Below are 18,011 nucleotides of genomic sequence, written 5' to 3'. Positions count from 1 at the left end.
CACCGACGGGCCGCCGACCGTGTTGTTGACGTAGGACATCCCCAGGCGTTTGCCCAGCTCATGGAGCCATCCTGGGGGAAGAGACGGGAGGACAACAGGGTGACAAGAACTAAATCATACAGACTAGAGATAAATTGTATTATTATGTTTATCTTACCTAAAAATAAATATATTTATTAATTATTTTTTTTTAAACTAAATACATTTTTTACTATATTTTGCTAAAAACATCAAAATTAATTGCATTTTTATTTGTATTTTTTCTGACTCATTACATCCAGCCATAGAATTATACATTAAAATAAACATATTTGAAATAATTAATTTTAAGTGATCATAATAATTCATTTAAAATGACCATATTTAATTATTAAAATAATTGCTTGTTTATCAACAACTTTAGCATTTTATTCATTACATTTTGAAGCTCTCAGAAGCCAAGTTATGTTATATTCCTTAAGATTTATTTATGCAAGTTTGAAGTATCAATTATCTAAACACAGTTTTGTTTGCATATTTTCAGGATATATATATATATATATATATATATATATATATATATATATATATATATATATTAGGGATGTCCGATAATGGCTTTTTGACGATATCCGATATTCCGATATTGTCCAACTCTTTAATTACCAATACCGATATCAACCGATACGATATATGCAGTCGTGGAATTAACACATTATTATGCCTAATTTGGACAACCAGGTATGGTGAAGATAAGGTACTTTAAAAAAAATAAAATAAAATAAGATAAATAAATTAAAAACATTTTCTTGAATAAAAAAGAAAGTAAAACAATATAAAAACAGTTACATCGAAACTAGTAATTAATGAAAATTAGTAAAATTAACTGTTAAAGGTTAGTACTATCAGTGAACCAGCAGCACGCACAATCATGTGTGCTTACGGACTGTATCCCTTGCAGACTGTATTGATATATATTGATATATAATGTAGGAACCAGAATATTAATAACAGAAAGAAACAACCCTTTTGTGTGAATGAGTGTAAATGGGGGAGGGAGATTTTTTGGGTTGGTGCACTAATTGTAAGTGTATCTTGTGTTTTTTATGTTGATTTAATACAAATAAAATAAAAATAAAACGGTACCGATAATAAAAATACACGATACCGATAATTTCCGATTTTACATTTTAACGCATTTATCGGCCGATAATATCAGCAGGCCGATATTATCAGACATCTCGTGTGTGTGTGTGTGTGTGTGTGTGTGTGTGTGTGTGTGTGTGTGTGTGTGTGTGTGTGTGTGTGTGTGTGTGTGTGTGTGTGTGTGTGTGTGTGTGTGTGTGTGTGTGTGTGTGTGTGTGTGTGTGTGTATATATGTATATGTGTGTGTGTGTGTGTGTGTGTGTGTGTGTATATATATATATATATGAAATACTTGACTTGGTGAATTCTAGCTGTAAATATACTCCTCCCCTCTTAACCACGCCCCCGCTCCAACCCCACCCCCACCTCCCGAAATCGGAGGTCTCAAGGTTGGCAAGTATGGTTTGTCGTGATCACAATATGCGGGAGGCAGCGTGCAGGTAAAAAGATATTTAACACTTAAACCAAAAATAAACAAAAGGTGAGTGCCCCTAAGAAAAGGCATTGAAGCTTAGGGATGGCTATGCAAAAAAAACCAACTAAAACTGAACTGGCTGCAAAATAAACAAAAACAGAATGCTGGACGACAGCAAAGACTTACAGTGTGTTGAGCAGACGGCGTCCACAAAGTACATCCGTACATGACAATCAACAATGTTGAACAACTTAAATCGTCTTTGCGAAAACAAAGCAGGTGCGGGGAATGTTCAAGGAAGACATGAAACTGCTACAGGAAAATACCAACAAAACAGGAAAAGACACTAAAATAGGAGCGCAAGACAAGAACTAAAACACGACACACAGGAAAACACCAAAAACCTCAAAATAAGTCACTGTGTGATGTGACAGGTCGTGACAGTACACCTACTTTGAGACAAGAGCTATAGTGATCCATGGTTGGTTATGGTTTAAAATCATATCTAAAAATTGCGAGAACGACTTTTTAATTGGCAATATTATAGTTATAGTTTATTATTCTTCGGTCAATCGTCAACAAAATAAACAGTTGTACATTCATTGATTGAAAATGAAAATGTTGCAGACCAAAAGGGTTTAGGCTGAAGTTGAACACTTATTGCGCCTAATCCTATAAACAATGTCAAGTACAAGATGAACTTCCCAAAATTATGTAATGTCCTTTGTACAACATATTATAAATACACATTATACACAACATAAGCACAGTTCAATTATATACACAGTAAAGGCATGTGAAATATCCTCGTACACATGTTAAACCTTTGTACTAATTATATACTATATACAAACAATTATACGTTTGTAATTCAATCACTGCCATGGAAGTGGACCGGTTTGATCGAAAACCGTATTGGTGTTCACTTAGCAAGTGATGCTTATCAATAAAACTGTCTAATCTTGACACAAATAATTTTTCAAGGACTTTTGAAAATTGTGAGAGTAGAGAAATAGGCCTATAGTTGGTGAACTGATGCTCATCTCCACTTTTGAAGATGGGAATAACTTTTGCCGTTTTCCTTTGCTTTGGGAAAACAACTTTTCTAAAAGAAATATTGCATATGTAAGTGAAGGGAACAGCTATAAAATCAACCATTTCTTTGATCAGAGAAAAGTCCAAGTCACAGCAGTCTGTTGACTTCTTGTTTTTCTGAGAATTTACAATTTCTAGGATTTCACTTTCATGAACGGGGGAAATAAACGATTCTAAGTTGCTTTGAATGGTTTGTTCATTAAATTTGACACTGTTTTCTGGTTGTACAATTTCATTTGCTAAATTAGGTCCAACATTCACAAAGAAGGTGTTGATTATTTTCTATGAAATAGCTTGGATGTTCCTTATTTATCATGTTTTTTTTTTTAATGATATCATTTATAACTTTCCACGTACCCTGGATGCTATTTTTATGTTGTTCTAATAGGTTACAGTCATATGTTCTTTTGCTGTGCTTTATTATTTGTGTTAACTTATTTTTGTACGTTTTATATTTGTGTTCAGTTTCTTTGGTTCTGTGCTTTAAATGTCCTCTGTAAAGATACTTTTTCTTTTTTTAGACAATATGCTGCTGAGTTTCATATTTCAATGATTTCTACTGGTTGTGTGCTTCGGGATTTTTTCAATTAAAACAGAAAAGGTTGAAAAAACACTGATGGAGACCACGAGGAAGTGTTTTCAGTTTAGAAAAAAATCATAATATGACCCCTTTAATGCGCCTTTCTTATGAAAATAGACCTGAATAGACCCGCTCATTGGCAGTGCGCCTGATAATCCCGTGCGCCCTATGGTCCGGAAAATACAGTAACTCTTTTTTTTTTCTTTTCTTTGCTTTGCGCTTTGCCACTCCACTTTTATGTTTATGTCAGGTGCCACTCATGTTAACTTTGTTGTAAAAATGCTCACCTTGCATGTACTTTATTGACAAGTGATGACAATCTTACCCAGAATACACTCGGAGACAATATCGTCCATCCACTTGTAAATAGGCACGTTGCATAGTGAAATGTGAAAGGTGAATTAAAGCCAGTCATACAGCATAGCATTTTAACTAAGGATGTCCGATATCGGCCTGCCGATATTATCGGCCGATAAATGCGTTAAAATGTAATATCGGAAATTATCGGTATCGTTTTTTTTTTTTATCGGTATCGTTTTTTGTTTTTTTTTATTAAATCAACATAAAAAACACAAGATACACTTACAATTAGTGCACCAACCCAAAAAAACTCCCTCCCCATTTACACTCATTCACACAAAAGGGTTGTTTATTTCTGTTATTAATATTCTGGTTCCTACATTATATATCAATATATATCAATACAGTCTGCAAGGGATACAGTCCGTAAGCACACATGATTGTACGTGCTGCTGGTCCACTAATAGTACTAACCTTTAACAGTTAATTTTACTCATTTTCATTAATTACTAGTTTCTATGTAACTGTTTTTATATTATTTTACTTTCTTTTTAATTCAAGAAAATGTTTTTAATTTATTTATCTTATTTTATGAATTTTTTTTAAAAGGACCTTATCTTCACCATACCTGGTTGTCCAAATTAGGCATAATAATGTGTTAATTCCACGACTGTATATATCGGTTGATATCGGTATCGGTTGGTATCGGTAATTAAAGAGTTGGACAATATCGAAATATCGGATATCGGCAAAAAGCCATTATCGGACATCCCTAATTTTAACACATTGTTTACACCTACCAATTTTTTAAAGTCAGTTTATATTAAATATGTTTCACTGATTCGAGTATTTGGCGAGCGCCGTTTTGTCCTACTAATTTTGGTGGTCCATGAACTCACCGTAGTTTGTTTACATGTATAACTTTCTCCGACTTTCTAGGACGTGTTTTATGCCACTTCTTTTTCTGTCTCATTTTGTCCACCAAACTTTTAAGGTTGTGCATGAAAGGTGAGTTTTGTTGATGTTATTGACTTGTTGGAGTGCTAATCAGACATATTTGGTCACTGCATGACTGCAAGCTAATCGATGCTATCATGCTATTTAGGCTAGCTATATGTACATATTACATCATAATGCCTCATTTGTAGCTATATTTGAGGTCATTTAGTTTCCTTTAAGTCCTCTTAATTCAATTTGTATCTCATGACTCACTATCTGTATGTAATATGGCTTTTAATTTTTTGCGGCTCCAGACAGATTTTTTTCTTTGTATTTTTGGTCCAATATGGCTCTTTCAACATTTTGGGTTGCCGACCCCTGGACTAGACGTATAAGATTTCATGGGATTTAGCGATCAGGAGTGACAGATTGTTTGGTAAACGTATAGCATGTTCTATATGTTCTAGTTATTTGAATGACTCTTACCATAATATGTTACGTTAACATACCAGGCACATTCTCAATTGGTTATTTATGCCTCATATAACGTACACTTATTCAGCCTGTTGTTCACTATTCTTTATTTATTTTAAATTGCCTTTCAAATGTCTATTCTTGGTGTTGGGTTTTATCAAATAAATTTCCACCAAAAATGCGATTTATACTCCAGTGCAACTTATATATGTTTTTTTCCCTTCTTTATTATGCATTTTCGGCCGGTGCGATTTATACTCCGAAAAATACGGTATAGAGTTTTCTAAACTGTGGTACTCTGGTCCTAAACTGCTGGAGTGACTTACCTTGCTGATACAATGTGTGAATAAAACAATAGATTTGCACATTGTATGCATATAAAAAAAACAACATTGACATTATTATTAGCTTCATGTATCTTCTATTATTTCCTGACCACAGCCTTTATTTTGTATTCTACTTCCTGTCTGCCTTTCTTCTGGCTTGAGCACCTGTCTCCAGTTAGCAATTAGGGTACTCACCTGCTTGCAAGCCCTAATCAAGAAACTTCCTAAAGAGGAACTGCATTTTTGGGGAAATGTTGCCTATCGTTCACAGTCCTGATGAAAGACATGACGGATGTATTTAAAAAAAAAAAAAAAAAAATGCATTCTAAATATTGAATAGACTTTTACAGCAGACTAGGTATAAATTGTGTAATGTTAAAAAAAATGCTAACAGAAAGCGCATTAGCCAGTTAGCGTCGATGAACAAATATACGACTCTAAGGTACGTAAATGAGCTAAAAACAAAAGCTATCATGCTAAAATGCTAACGTTAGTATGTTAATGGTTAGTAGTGATGGGTTGATGAGTCGTCATGAAGCGTTTCGACTAGGGATGTCCGATAATGGCTTTTTGCCGATATTCCGATATTGTCCAACTCTTTAATTACTGATACCGATATCAACCGATACCGATACATGCAGTCGTGGAATTAACACGTTATTATGCCTAATTTGGACAACCAGGTATGATGAAGATAAGGTACTTTAAAAATAATAATAATAAAATAAGATAAATAAATTAAAAAAAAAAAAATTGAATAAAAAAGAAAGTAAAACAATATAAAAACAGTTACATAGAAACTAGTAATTAATGAAAATGAGAAATTAATTGTTAAAGGTTAGTACTATCAGTGGACCAGCAGCACGCACAATCATGTGTGCTCACGGACTGTATCCCTTGCAGACTGTATTGATGTATATTGATATATAATGTAGGAACTAGAATATTAATAACAGAAAGAAACAACCCTTTTGTATGAATGAGTGTAAATGGGGCAGGGAGGTTTTTTGGGTTGGTGCACTAATTGTAAGTGTATCTAGTGTTTTTTATGTTGATTTAAAAAACAAACAAAAAAAACGATACCGATAATTTCTGATATTACATTTTAACGCATCATCCCTAGTTTTGACACATTGCAAAACTGTATTGATACTGTGTCGATACTTTGTCACTAAATACTGACATCTGCTGGACATTAAAAATCCCTACAGGCAACCTATGGACCGATTCAACTGACACTGATTTTATGACCTATACTATATTTATACAATAATATAAACCAAGTCATTGTATTTCATTTAGGATTATTTCATATCTCCATTTAAATAAAAATATAATTTTATCTTTTTTAGATACAGTCAATAAATAATGTGAACATGTATCATAACATGGAAATCTAAGAGAATGTGTTGTGAATGAGGATGCTTGTGGACTGGGATTTTTTTTTTTTTTTTTTTTTTTTTTTTTTACACTTTTATTAAAAAAAAAAAAGTTTTTCCAACGTATTAAAGGCCTACTGATATGCGATTTTCTTATTTAAACGGGGATAGCAGGTCCATTCTATGTGTCATACTTGATCATTTCACGATATTGCCATATTTTTGCTGAAAGGATTTAGTAGAGAACATCGACGATAAAGTTCGCAACTTTTGGTCGCTGATAAAAAAGCCTTGCCTGTACCGGAAGTAGCAGACGAGTAGCGTGACGTCACAGGTTGTGGAGCTCCTCACATCTGCACATTGTTTACAATCATGGCCACCAGCAGCGAGAGCGATTCGGACCGAGAAAGCGACGATTTCCCCATTAATTTGAGCGAGGATGAAAGATTTGTGGATGAGGAAAGTGAGAGTGAATGACTAGAGGGCAGTGGGAGCGATTCAAATAGGGAAGATGCTGTGAGAGGCGGGTGGGACCTGATATTCAGCTGGGAATGACTAAAACAGTAAATAAACACAAGACATATATATACTCTATTAGCCACAACACAACCAGGCTTATATTTAATATGCCACAAATTAATCCCGCATAACAAACACCTCCCCCCTCCCGTCCATATAACCCGCCAATACAACTCAAACACCTGCACAACACACTCAATCCCACAGCCCAAAGTACCGTTCACCTCCCCAAAGTTCATACAGCACATATATTTCCCCAAAGTCCCCAAAGTTACGTACGTGACATGCACATAGCGGCACGCACGTACGAGCAAGCGATTAAATGTTTGGAAGCCGCAGCGTACTCACGGTACCGTGTCTGCGTATCCAACTCAAAATCCTCCTGGTAAGAGTCTCTGTTGTCCCAGTTCTCCACAGGCCAATGGTAAAGCTTGACCGTCATCTTTCGGGAATGTAAACAATGAAACACCGGCTGTGTTTGTGTTGCTGCAATCGGCCGCAATACACCGCTTCCCACCTACAGCTTTCTTCTTTGCTGTCTCCATTGTTCATTGAACAAATTGCAAAAGATTCACCAACACAGATGTCCAGAATACTGTGGAATTTTGCGATGAAAACAGACGACTTAATAGCTGGCCACCATGCTGTCCCAAAATGTCCTCTACAATCCGTGACGTCATGCGCAGGTGTCATCATACCGAGACGTTTTCAGCAGGATATTTCGCGCAAAATTTAAAATTGCACTTTAGTAAGCTAACCCGGCCGTATTGGCATGTGTTGCAATGTTAAGATTTCATCATTGATATATAAACTATCAGACTGCGTGGTCGGTAGTAGTGGGTTTCAGTAGGCCTTTAAAAAAATATTTGCTTTGTTTAATAAAAACAAGGTCATGAGTTCCCAAAACATGACAACATATTTTTCAAGCTCTGTCTTCTCCTTGGCACTATCTAGCCATACGCCTCCCGCTAGCGAGACGTTTTTTTCCGGTGTTTTGAACACACCATCACTTGTTAGTTTGTTTCTCAGCTGTGAAAATATGTTTTGAGAGAATTCCATGTTTCAATTTGTAATATAATATTTCTCTATTTTGAAGGTCCGCTCTACAAGGCTGGCCAGAAGACCACGCGGAGGACCAGCACACTTTACTGCGCTCCGTGTGTCCGGCGCCCCCCCAGCCGCCTCCTCCCCACGTAATCCACCTGGTGGGACCCCTCACCCAGTCGTCCCCCTGCGTAGCATCGCACCACCGCCTCAGCCTCAACCAGGACGCCTCAGGCTCCAACTGTTCTTTGTCACGTAGCCGCTCGCGGGAAAGCTTCCACAGCATGCGGCGCGCCTCCTCTGTCGACGAGATCGAGGCCATGAGGCCCGACTGGGACCGGAAAAACCGGAGAGCGAGCACACGACCGGGAAGCACCGGTGCGGGGAAAAAAAGAATCAATAAGCCTTTTTTCACTTTTGACTTCTGACCACCTTGTTTACTTACCTGTGTGCAGGTGCAGTGAACAGTAAGTCCAACATACTGAACTCCACGTCAGACTCTGACCTCATGCGGTACCGTGCCATCTCCAAAATTCCTCAGATCACCCTCAACTTTGTGGATTTCAAACCCGACCCACTCATCGCTCTGCCCTCGGGCGAGATGGACATCATAGCACCTTGCAAACTCATCGACCGCACGCACCACGTGACCGAGAAAGTCACGCAGGTAGGACACATTTTATTTTTTATTAGCGTGTCAGGCAGGAGTGTCCAACATCCAAGCATTCTTATTGGTCCTTGGAATTTTGTATTTTTCTTTATTCCAGTCGCCCCTGCTTATGTCGACAACTAGAGATGTCCGATAATGGCTTTTTTGCCGATATCCGATATTCCGATATTGTCCAACTCTTAATTACTGATTCTGATATCAACCGATACCGATATATACAGTCGTGGAATTAACACATTGTTATGCCTAATTTTGTTGTGATGCCCCGCTGGATGCATTAAACAATGTAACAAGGTTTTCCAAAATAAATCAACTCAAGTTATGGAAAAAAAATGCCAACATGGCACTGCCATATTTATTATTGAAGTCACAAAATGCATTTTTTTTTAACATGCCTCAAAACAGCAGCTTGGAATTTGGGACATGCTCTCCCTGAGAGAGCATAAGGAGGTTTAGTTGGGGGGGCGGGGGGGTAGTGAGGGGTGTATATTGTAGCGTCCCAGAAGAGTTTGTGTTGCAAGGGGTTCTGGGTATTTGTTCTGTTGTGTTACGGTGCGGTTGTTCTCCAGAAATGTGTTTGTCATTCTTGTTTGGTGTGGGTTCACAGCGTGGCGCATATTTGTAACAGTGTTAAAGTTTTTATACGGCCACCCTCAGTGTGACCTGTATGGCTGTTGACCAAGTAGGGGTTGCATTCACTTGTGTGTGTGTGTGTGAAAAGCCGTAGATATTATGTGACTGGGCCGGCACGCAAAGGTAGTGCCTTTAAGGTTTATTGGCGCTCTGTACTTCTCCCTACGTCCGTGTACCACTCCGTACAGCGGCGTTATATAAAGTTATCAATTTTACTTTTTGTGTACACAGTGGCGTTTTAAAAAGTCATAAGTTTTACTTTTTGAAACCGATACCGATAATTTCCGATATTACATTTTAAAGTATTTATCGGCCGATTATGTACACAAAAAGTAAAATGTATGACTTTTTATTTTATTATATTTAATAAATTGTATATTTATTTATATATTTTATTATTTTCTGTTGCGAGTTTGTTGTGACTAAATGTAACGTGTTTATGTTTGCATTGCAAATGAGGTTCATTCCCTTGGACTCAGTCTGGACCCCCTCTTACGGATCCAGCCTTTGACTGATATTTTTTTACTCTCCCCCCCTTTCCCAATATCAGCTTTTTCTCACCTTTTTTTAAGGAGCGTCGTCGGCGGTCTTGTCTTGTCTCCCTGTAACGTATGTCTGCTCTTAGTGGGACTGTGCCGAAAATATACTTTTCAGTTCTTATGTGTCTTGTGCATGTTAAGAATCGACAATAAATCATCTTGAATCTTGCAGCACTAACTCTTCCGGGACGCTACAATATACACCCCCACCCCCCACCCCGCCCACCTCAACCTCCCCATGCTCTCTCAGGGAGAGCATGTCCCAAATTCCAAGCTGCTGTTTTGAGGCATGTTAAAAAAAATAATGCACTTTGTGACTTCAATAATAAATATGGCAGTGCCATGTTGGCATTTTTTTCCATAACCTGAGTTGATTTAGTTTGAAAAACCTTGTTACATTGTTTAATGCATCCAGCGGGGCATCACAACAAAATTAGGCATAATAATGTGTTAATTCCACGACTGTATATATCGGTATCGGTTGATATCAGAATCGGTAATTAAGAGTTGGACAATATCGCATATCGGCAAAAAGGCCATTATCGGACATCTCTGTTTACAACTGTTTATATTGACGCTAGGTAGCCATTTCAAAGGTCAATGACATAAACGTGTTCCACTGTATTTGTCACTTATAGTACAAGACAGAGCTAAGATATTTTTCTGATGTTTTTAATAATAAGTAATGAAATAATAGTAATTATCAAAGACGCACATTTCTTTAATTATTACTTCTTTCTTTATGCGTCACTCGCTGACAATAGTTTGGACACTCCTGATATAAGGTGTGAAAGAAAGGGGCGGAGATTGTGCAGGTGTGCTTGTTTTGTATGGAAGCCATCTTTGCTGTGTTGCTGAAAGTGATGTTCTAGCATGTTTAATCAGCTTTGACAGGAAGTGGTTTTACAACAAGGTGATGTTAAATCTCTTTGGTCACTTTGGGATGAACACAATTTGTTCAAGTGTTTTTGTGCTTTTGAAATTGAGGTTGGAAGGATGAGTTACTTTATAACACCGATGTGCTTCTTGGTCTTCTTCCTGACCTATGTTTTTTCGTTGAAAATACCTTTTGGATGTTTGATGTTTTTGGGATATATTTCAGACATGAACATCACTTTTGTTCTCTCCCTATTTTCGTCTCATTTTACAGACGCTAACTTGCTGAATCGCATTCATGAAATGCACAAAATAATTAAAAGTATTATGATTAAAAACATGCATAGTAGACAGACGTTTAGATTTTTTTGAAAAGTAAATCATAATCCCTATATGATTCTCTCTGCAGTCAGATAAAAGGTATTTGATCCTTTTTTTTCTTTTATTGTTGATTTACTTTAATATGGTGAGACAGAATGGGGGAAAAAACTATTCAGAAAAATACATCAAATAAAGGTTTATTTATTCAATTAAATAGTTATTTAAATACTACACTTAATTTTTTTTCTGTATTTTCATTGTAAAATAGAGAAATTGCAAAATAACAATTCAAAAGACCATTTATTTCATATTTTCCAGATATTTTTGGACATGTATGTTGCAAAAAATAAAACGAATAAATAACATTTAATATAAGTTATTAATGTGTTTTTATTTTGTCAATGAAACACAAATGAATGTATACCGTATTTTGTTCGGTTGTTTTTTTTTACAACAAAAGGAGACAGCTTTTTAAAATTAAAACTCAGAAAAACATTTTAGTTCTGGATTAGTTTTTTGACATGTTATCTCTGCTTTATATTGCTTCTTAAATGAAACACAAATTATTCACATTTAAAATATTTTTATAATTGTAAAATAATTATGAAAAAAATACAATTAGATAAATAATATTAGTGACATAGTAATATTCACTCAATGAAATATGAAAGTAACTACAGATAAATAAATATATTTATGTCAAGTGTTTTTTTTTTCTTTTTCAATGTAACAGAGAGGGACAAAATGTAAATTCAGAAAATGTAACATTAAATACATGTATTTTTTATTTTATTTATTCTAATAAATCAAATACAAATGTATTAAAATTATTTTTACTACCTTTTTATTTATTCACTTTTCGCCATTTTTTCTGGATTACTTTACATTTTGCCTCGGTTACAAAAAAATATCATACATGTCCGAGAGGGTTCATATTTTTGTTGAACTTAGAAAATCAGAAAGGGATCAAATACTTATTTTATTGACTGTTGATAACAAATTAAATATTGATTACCATGGTTCATATCATGTTATACATGACATCACAACAACTTTACACAACACCACTTCTACCACTGCTATCTATGTATGTGAGCATTGATGAAAAATAACCGTAAAGATTAAGTTAAGCTCTTTGTTGGGACATTATTCTACAGAGAGTTACTGAAGGGCAAGGGAATGGTTGTGTGATTTTTTTTCTTTCTTTTTTTTCTTTTTTTATCCGATCATGCTCTGTTTTCTTCGTTTTTCTCTCTCAGTAAAAATGGGAAAGTGAACAGAAAATAATCCAGGCTTGATGATGCAACACAATAATGTAATCATGTACAGTAGGAGAGTTGCAGATGGCACGCTCCAAACACAACCCGTTGTGTGTGTGGGTGCGTGTGTTAGTGCATAAGTGTGTAATAATCCACATTTCTGTAGTTATGTTCCAACAACATCTGTGTTTTAAAATGCTGTTTCAAGACAGAACAATAACATATTGTACATATACAGTACCTTTTATGCTGTGAATGCAATACTGGATAACAATAACATAAATGGGGAAAATGAAAAATATTAGCAATCAAACATGTTGTGATTGCAGGAATAATGATTCCCATGCATTATTAGTTTATGCAGAATAACGAGCATGCCAAATTAAATATTTAAAAATAATGTCAGCTGTAATGTCAGCTCAAACCAGAAGGTGGCAGCAAGTCACCATAATGTAAGTCAATATTAAATAAGCATAGCAGAGGTACAGACTTGGGAGATGTTGCAGGTATTACAATATTCCATACTTAACTGGAAGATGTTTCCATTACTTCAGAGTTGGATTGAAATAACTTCATCAGTGTATTCCAATAGCTATACTGCACTTACTGTGTACTTCCTTCGTCAGTGTGTCCTACACATGTTATAACCCTTACAAATCAATTACTGTTGTTGTACACACTGGAAAATAGTAACAATTTTTACCTGCTGCTCATCCTTCTTACACTACAAACTTGTACACCTTTTTTGTCATTACAGTACAACGTTTAACAGGAACTGACCAATAAAGTTCTCGTATTGTAGTTGTAGTTTGTATGTAATTGTAGTGGTACAGTAATTAGGGTTCGTACCTTTCACATTTGAACTGATTCAATACTGTATAGTTACTTCAAGCACATACATTTGTGATATCAGAGTGTAAATGTAGAATGTGGCGATATTTTATGGATATTAGTACTATACTATATAAATACAATCAAGTGATGAAGTCAAAAGGGTACAAGATACATTACACAGTATTGAAATATGATCAAATATGTAAACACACTAAGGCTCACTGGAAAACCTCATATAAAAAATATACAAAAGGTGGCAAGAAACAATTCAATAATGATCAAAACAAAATATGTCGTAGACCAAAAATCATTTCATGTTCTCTACTGCTCGCTAGTGTTACCGTATTTGAGTTATTGTGCAGAAATACGGGGAAACAACTACAATTGTGCGCTTCATTCACTAACTGTTACAAAAAAGATCAATTAGACTGATACATAATGTTGGATATAGAGAAAATACAAACCCTTCATTTATTCAATCAAAAATACTCAAATTCAACGATTTGGTAAAATTGCAAACAGCTAAAATTATGCACAAAGCAAACTATAACCTGCTACCCAATAGTGTACAACAATTCTTCTCAACTAGATAGGAGAAATATAACCTTAGAGGAAAAACTAACTTAAAACTAGAGATGTCCGATAATATCGGCCTGCCGATATTATCGTCCGATAAATGCGTTAAAATGTAATATCAGAAATTATCGGTATCGTTTGTTTTTTTTATCGGTATTGTTTATTTATTTATTTTTGTTTGTTTTTTGTTTTTTTTTATTAAATCAACATAAAAAAACACAAGATACACTTAAAATTAGTGCACCAACCCAAAAAACCTCCCTCCCCCATTTACACTCATTCACACAAAAGGGTTGTTTCTTTCTGTTATTAATATTCTGGTTCCTACATTATATATCAATATATATCAATACAGTCTGCAAGGGATACAGTCCGTAAGCACACATGATTGTGCGTGCTGCTGGTCCACTAATAGTACTAACCTTTAACAGTTAATTTTACTCATTTTCATTAATTACTAGTTTCTATGCAACTGTTTTTTTTTTTATATTGTTTTACTTTCTTTTTTATTCAAGAAACTGTTTTTAATTTATTTATCTTATTTTATAAAAAAAAAAATTAAAAGTACCTTATCTTTACCATACCTGGTTGTCCAATTTAGGCATAATGTGTTAATTCCACGACTGTATATATCAGTATCGGTTGATATCGGTATCGGTAATTAAAGAGTTGGACAATATCGGATATCGGCAAAAAAGCCATTATCGGACATCCCTACTTAAAACATTTGTATGCTCGTACAACACTAAAAACTTTTAGCATATCCGTATGTGGATTTAAACTATGGAATGGATTAAGCAAAAAAGTTAATGTTCTGATATGATCCAGTTTAAGAGGTTGTTCAAATTAACAGTGCTTACAAAGTGCAAAGAAGAAGAATTATGAGAAATACCTTCAACCTTTTTGAAAACGGGATATTCTTCATCTCAGTATGTTAATAATGACTGACTTAATTATGTATTGCAAGAACTGCTGTATTAATAATTCACTGATTGTTACAAAAAAAAGACAGTAAATGAACATATGTATTTGTAAACGCTCTGAAGTGGGAAAGGAGTAGGATTAAATAAGCTTTGCTTCTTCCTACTCCTTTTTGAACATGATGTAAAGAGAAATGTTCGGAAATTATGTGTGATGTATTAAACTGTAAGTGGGTTCATGTTCAAAATAAACTGAACTCAATCAATCAATCAGTAAAAACACATATCGGGTTCAATGAGGCTTATTTTAGTATTATTTTTTCACTGAAAAAGTATTATATTAGTTAAACTTTTAACAAATATTGTCCACCACGGTATAGCCATGACCCTGATGGGGACAAGTGGCATAGAAGATGGAAGGATATCCATCCCAGTGTTTCCCCCAGAAAATGTGTTAGTTAAGGTGGTGTCTCTCCAGGGGGAAGGGGGTGGGAGGGTGTAAGGAACAGCGTAACTCGGCCTGTCGCCATCACGTCTACATCTCATCGCTGCCACCACAGCCTGGGGGGGACAATAGACTACAAACTGTGGTGAAGTAGGCCGGCTTGGTCGCGTGAGGAAGCCTACAAGTTTTGGTTGTTTTCCGCTCCATATGCTGAATGCCGATATACTATATATATATATATATATATATATATATATATATATATATATATATATATATATATATATATCGATATTTTTCCGTAAAAACAAAACAGTCCTAGATACCTTAGATACTAAGTATGTCATTATTATGACTTAGTAAGTCAATATTTTGACTTACTAATTTACTAAGTCAAAATAATGACTTACTAAGTCAAAATAATGACTTAATAAGTTAAATTAATGACTTACTGTAAGTAAGCGTTTGCAATACGCGTTTGAAAAAAAGAGTTAAAAGTGGGGCCACATGCTGGCATATGCTCAACTCATCATGCTTAATTTATTACAGTATTTGGGAAACCTGTAGTCAATTTTTATTATGTAAATGTTTTATTTTTATCAACATGTGATAGCAGGGACCCTGCCATTCAAAACTAGGCTGCTACATTACTAATGATTAATGTAACTATAGCTGAAAAAAATAGCACAATAGCAATAGGAGAGACTATTCATCCCTGAACACCATGGAGTTTATGTAGGCTTTATGATACAGGTACATTATTATATCAACTATCAGAGACAGCTTCAGGAAATTCTTCATTTAACATAATGTCATTTTTTGCTGCTTCAACACAGTAAAAGGGCAAGTGGAATGACTTAGTTGTTAACTGTAGGTCAATAATGCTTGCCTTTCTCTCAGACACGCACACACACTGCACAGTGAGCTAACGTTATGCTAAAAGCTAATTAGCCTTCAACTCAAGGACTGCGAGCGAGCTGAGCTGCCGCTTATGTTTCTAGAACGTCAACGGGCTCATAGTGATGTTAGTAGTAGTTGACTGGGAGTTGTTTATTATAATTTGGGGAGAGTCCGCTGTCTTACCTGCTAAACACCTTTCTGCTCACTCCACCGTCTCTCCTCTCTGCCTGTACCTTGAGCACTGACTCAATGCGCTCTGAACATGCACTACTGATTGGCTGTTACCGCTCTGCGTGTAACCAATCAGATGGTTCTGTGGGTGGGACAATGCTGGGTGCTGCAGAGACGTACTGACAGAGGCAGAGGCAGAGGCAGAACTAAGCGCAGCAGCTTGTTAAGACTTTAGATTAGGCGGTGGCTCTTTCTTGTTAAAGCGGCCGCCTTAACAAGAAAGCGCTGCGGGAAACCCCGCATCTGTAAACATCCGTCCACCAGGGTGGATGTTTCACCAGCTTTAAAAAAAAAATATATATAGTAGATATTTTACCTTTCACATTTTAAATTATTAAATTACCACTTCTCGGTACCCAGTAATCGATAACAGTACACAGTACTAATTGTTGGTACTTTTGTGTGTGTTTTGTGTTTTTCATTGTTTCAAGTTTTTTTTAATGTAATATTTAACAGTGAGTTGTAATAACTGTGCTCTCCATTTGTTACATTTTGTTTTGGTACATTTCTGAGTATCATTTACAAGTATGCATTCATTTCAGTTTGTCCTCGGTGTGTTGCCGTAGCCAGGAAGTAGTCTTTGCCATTAAGTTAAATGTGCCAGTCTTGTCTCATGGGTCCTATAAAGTGTTTATGCTGTAAGTATTATATTTATTACACACCAGCTGTTTGATTGTAACATGCATCCATTTGTAAAATCGCTAATTGTAATCAGTATCTTGTACTGTGTGTCAAGACTTGGTCCTGGGGTTTAGTTTTTCTATAAGGCAACGGAAAGTTGGCTCGGGCGAGACGGGAATGTAAGTACATTTTTATTTAAACTAAAAAAATACAAAACAAGGAAGTAAACAAAAGGAGCGCACAATGGCGGAGAACAAACTATGAAACCAAACACTTGCACAAAGGCAAAAACCATGAACAAGAAAAAACACTAACTGTGGCAATAATAAACAAAACTTACTTGGCATGGACAAAAAGGAGCAGCGTGAACGATGGACATGAAAAAAGAGTCAGAACTGTGCAGAGCATAAATGTGGGGATGTCACCAGAAAGACAAACTGAAAAACAATGAACTTAAATACTACAGACATGATTAACGAAAACAGGTGCGTGACTCAAAACGTGAAACAGGTGCGTGACGTGACAGGTGAAAACTAATGGGTTGCTATGGTGACAAACAAGAGTGCACAATGAGTCCAAACGTGGAACAGGTGAAACTAATGGGTAATCATGGAAACAAGACAAGGGAGTGAAAAGCCAGAAACTAAAGAGTCCAATAACTAAACAAAACATGACTTAAAACAAAACTTGATTACACAGACATGACACTGTGCAGAGCATATGCAATATCCAATTAGCACAGATTGCGCATTTTGAAAAGTGAGGTCTTACTTTTGAGTGTTTTCTATCAGACATGCTTGCTTTGTTAGCATGGAAAATGACAAGGTTCATTAGAGGCAGACGTCTCGTGCAACAAAGGTATCAAAATATGGCACTGTTTGACTTTACATAAATCGGTATCTGGCACCTGGAGTTCAGCCGGTACCTATAAAAGTACTGAATTCTGTACCCACCCCTATCAGTAGTTGTAGTGGTCCACTGTAAACTTTC

At 35.7% G+C, this 18,011-nt stretch overlaps 1 protein-coding gene across 1 annotated transcript in view; it reads left to right on the top strand.

Annotated features, from left to right (window-relative positions):
• kcnh2b (potassium voltage-gated channel, subfamily H (eag-related), member 2b) overlaps positions 1-18,011 on the top strand; it is a 723,936-nt gene that overhangs the window by 376,343 nt on the left and 329,582 nt on the right. The window contains exons 5-6 of the mRNA XM_061965721.2: positions 8,249-8,574; positions 8,652-8,863. Of these exons, the coding sequence (XP_061821705.1) occupies positions 8,249-8,574; positions 8,652-8,863 (538 nt within the window). The remainder of the gene's footprint in view (positions 1-8,248; positions 8,575-8,651; positions 8,864-18,011) is intronic.

This window comes from Nerophis lumbriciformis, linkage group LG07 (assembly GCF_033978685.3).
Source record: "Nerophis lumbriciformis linkage group LG07, RoL_Nlum_v2.1, whole genome shotgun sequence".
NCBI classification, from domain to species: Eukaryota; Metazoa; Chordata; class Actinopteri; order Syngnathiformes; family Syngnathidae; genus Nerophis; species Nerophis lumbriciformis.
Note: the sequence above shows the minus strand (reverse complement) of the source record. Positions and strands in the feature narration are given on the sequence as shown.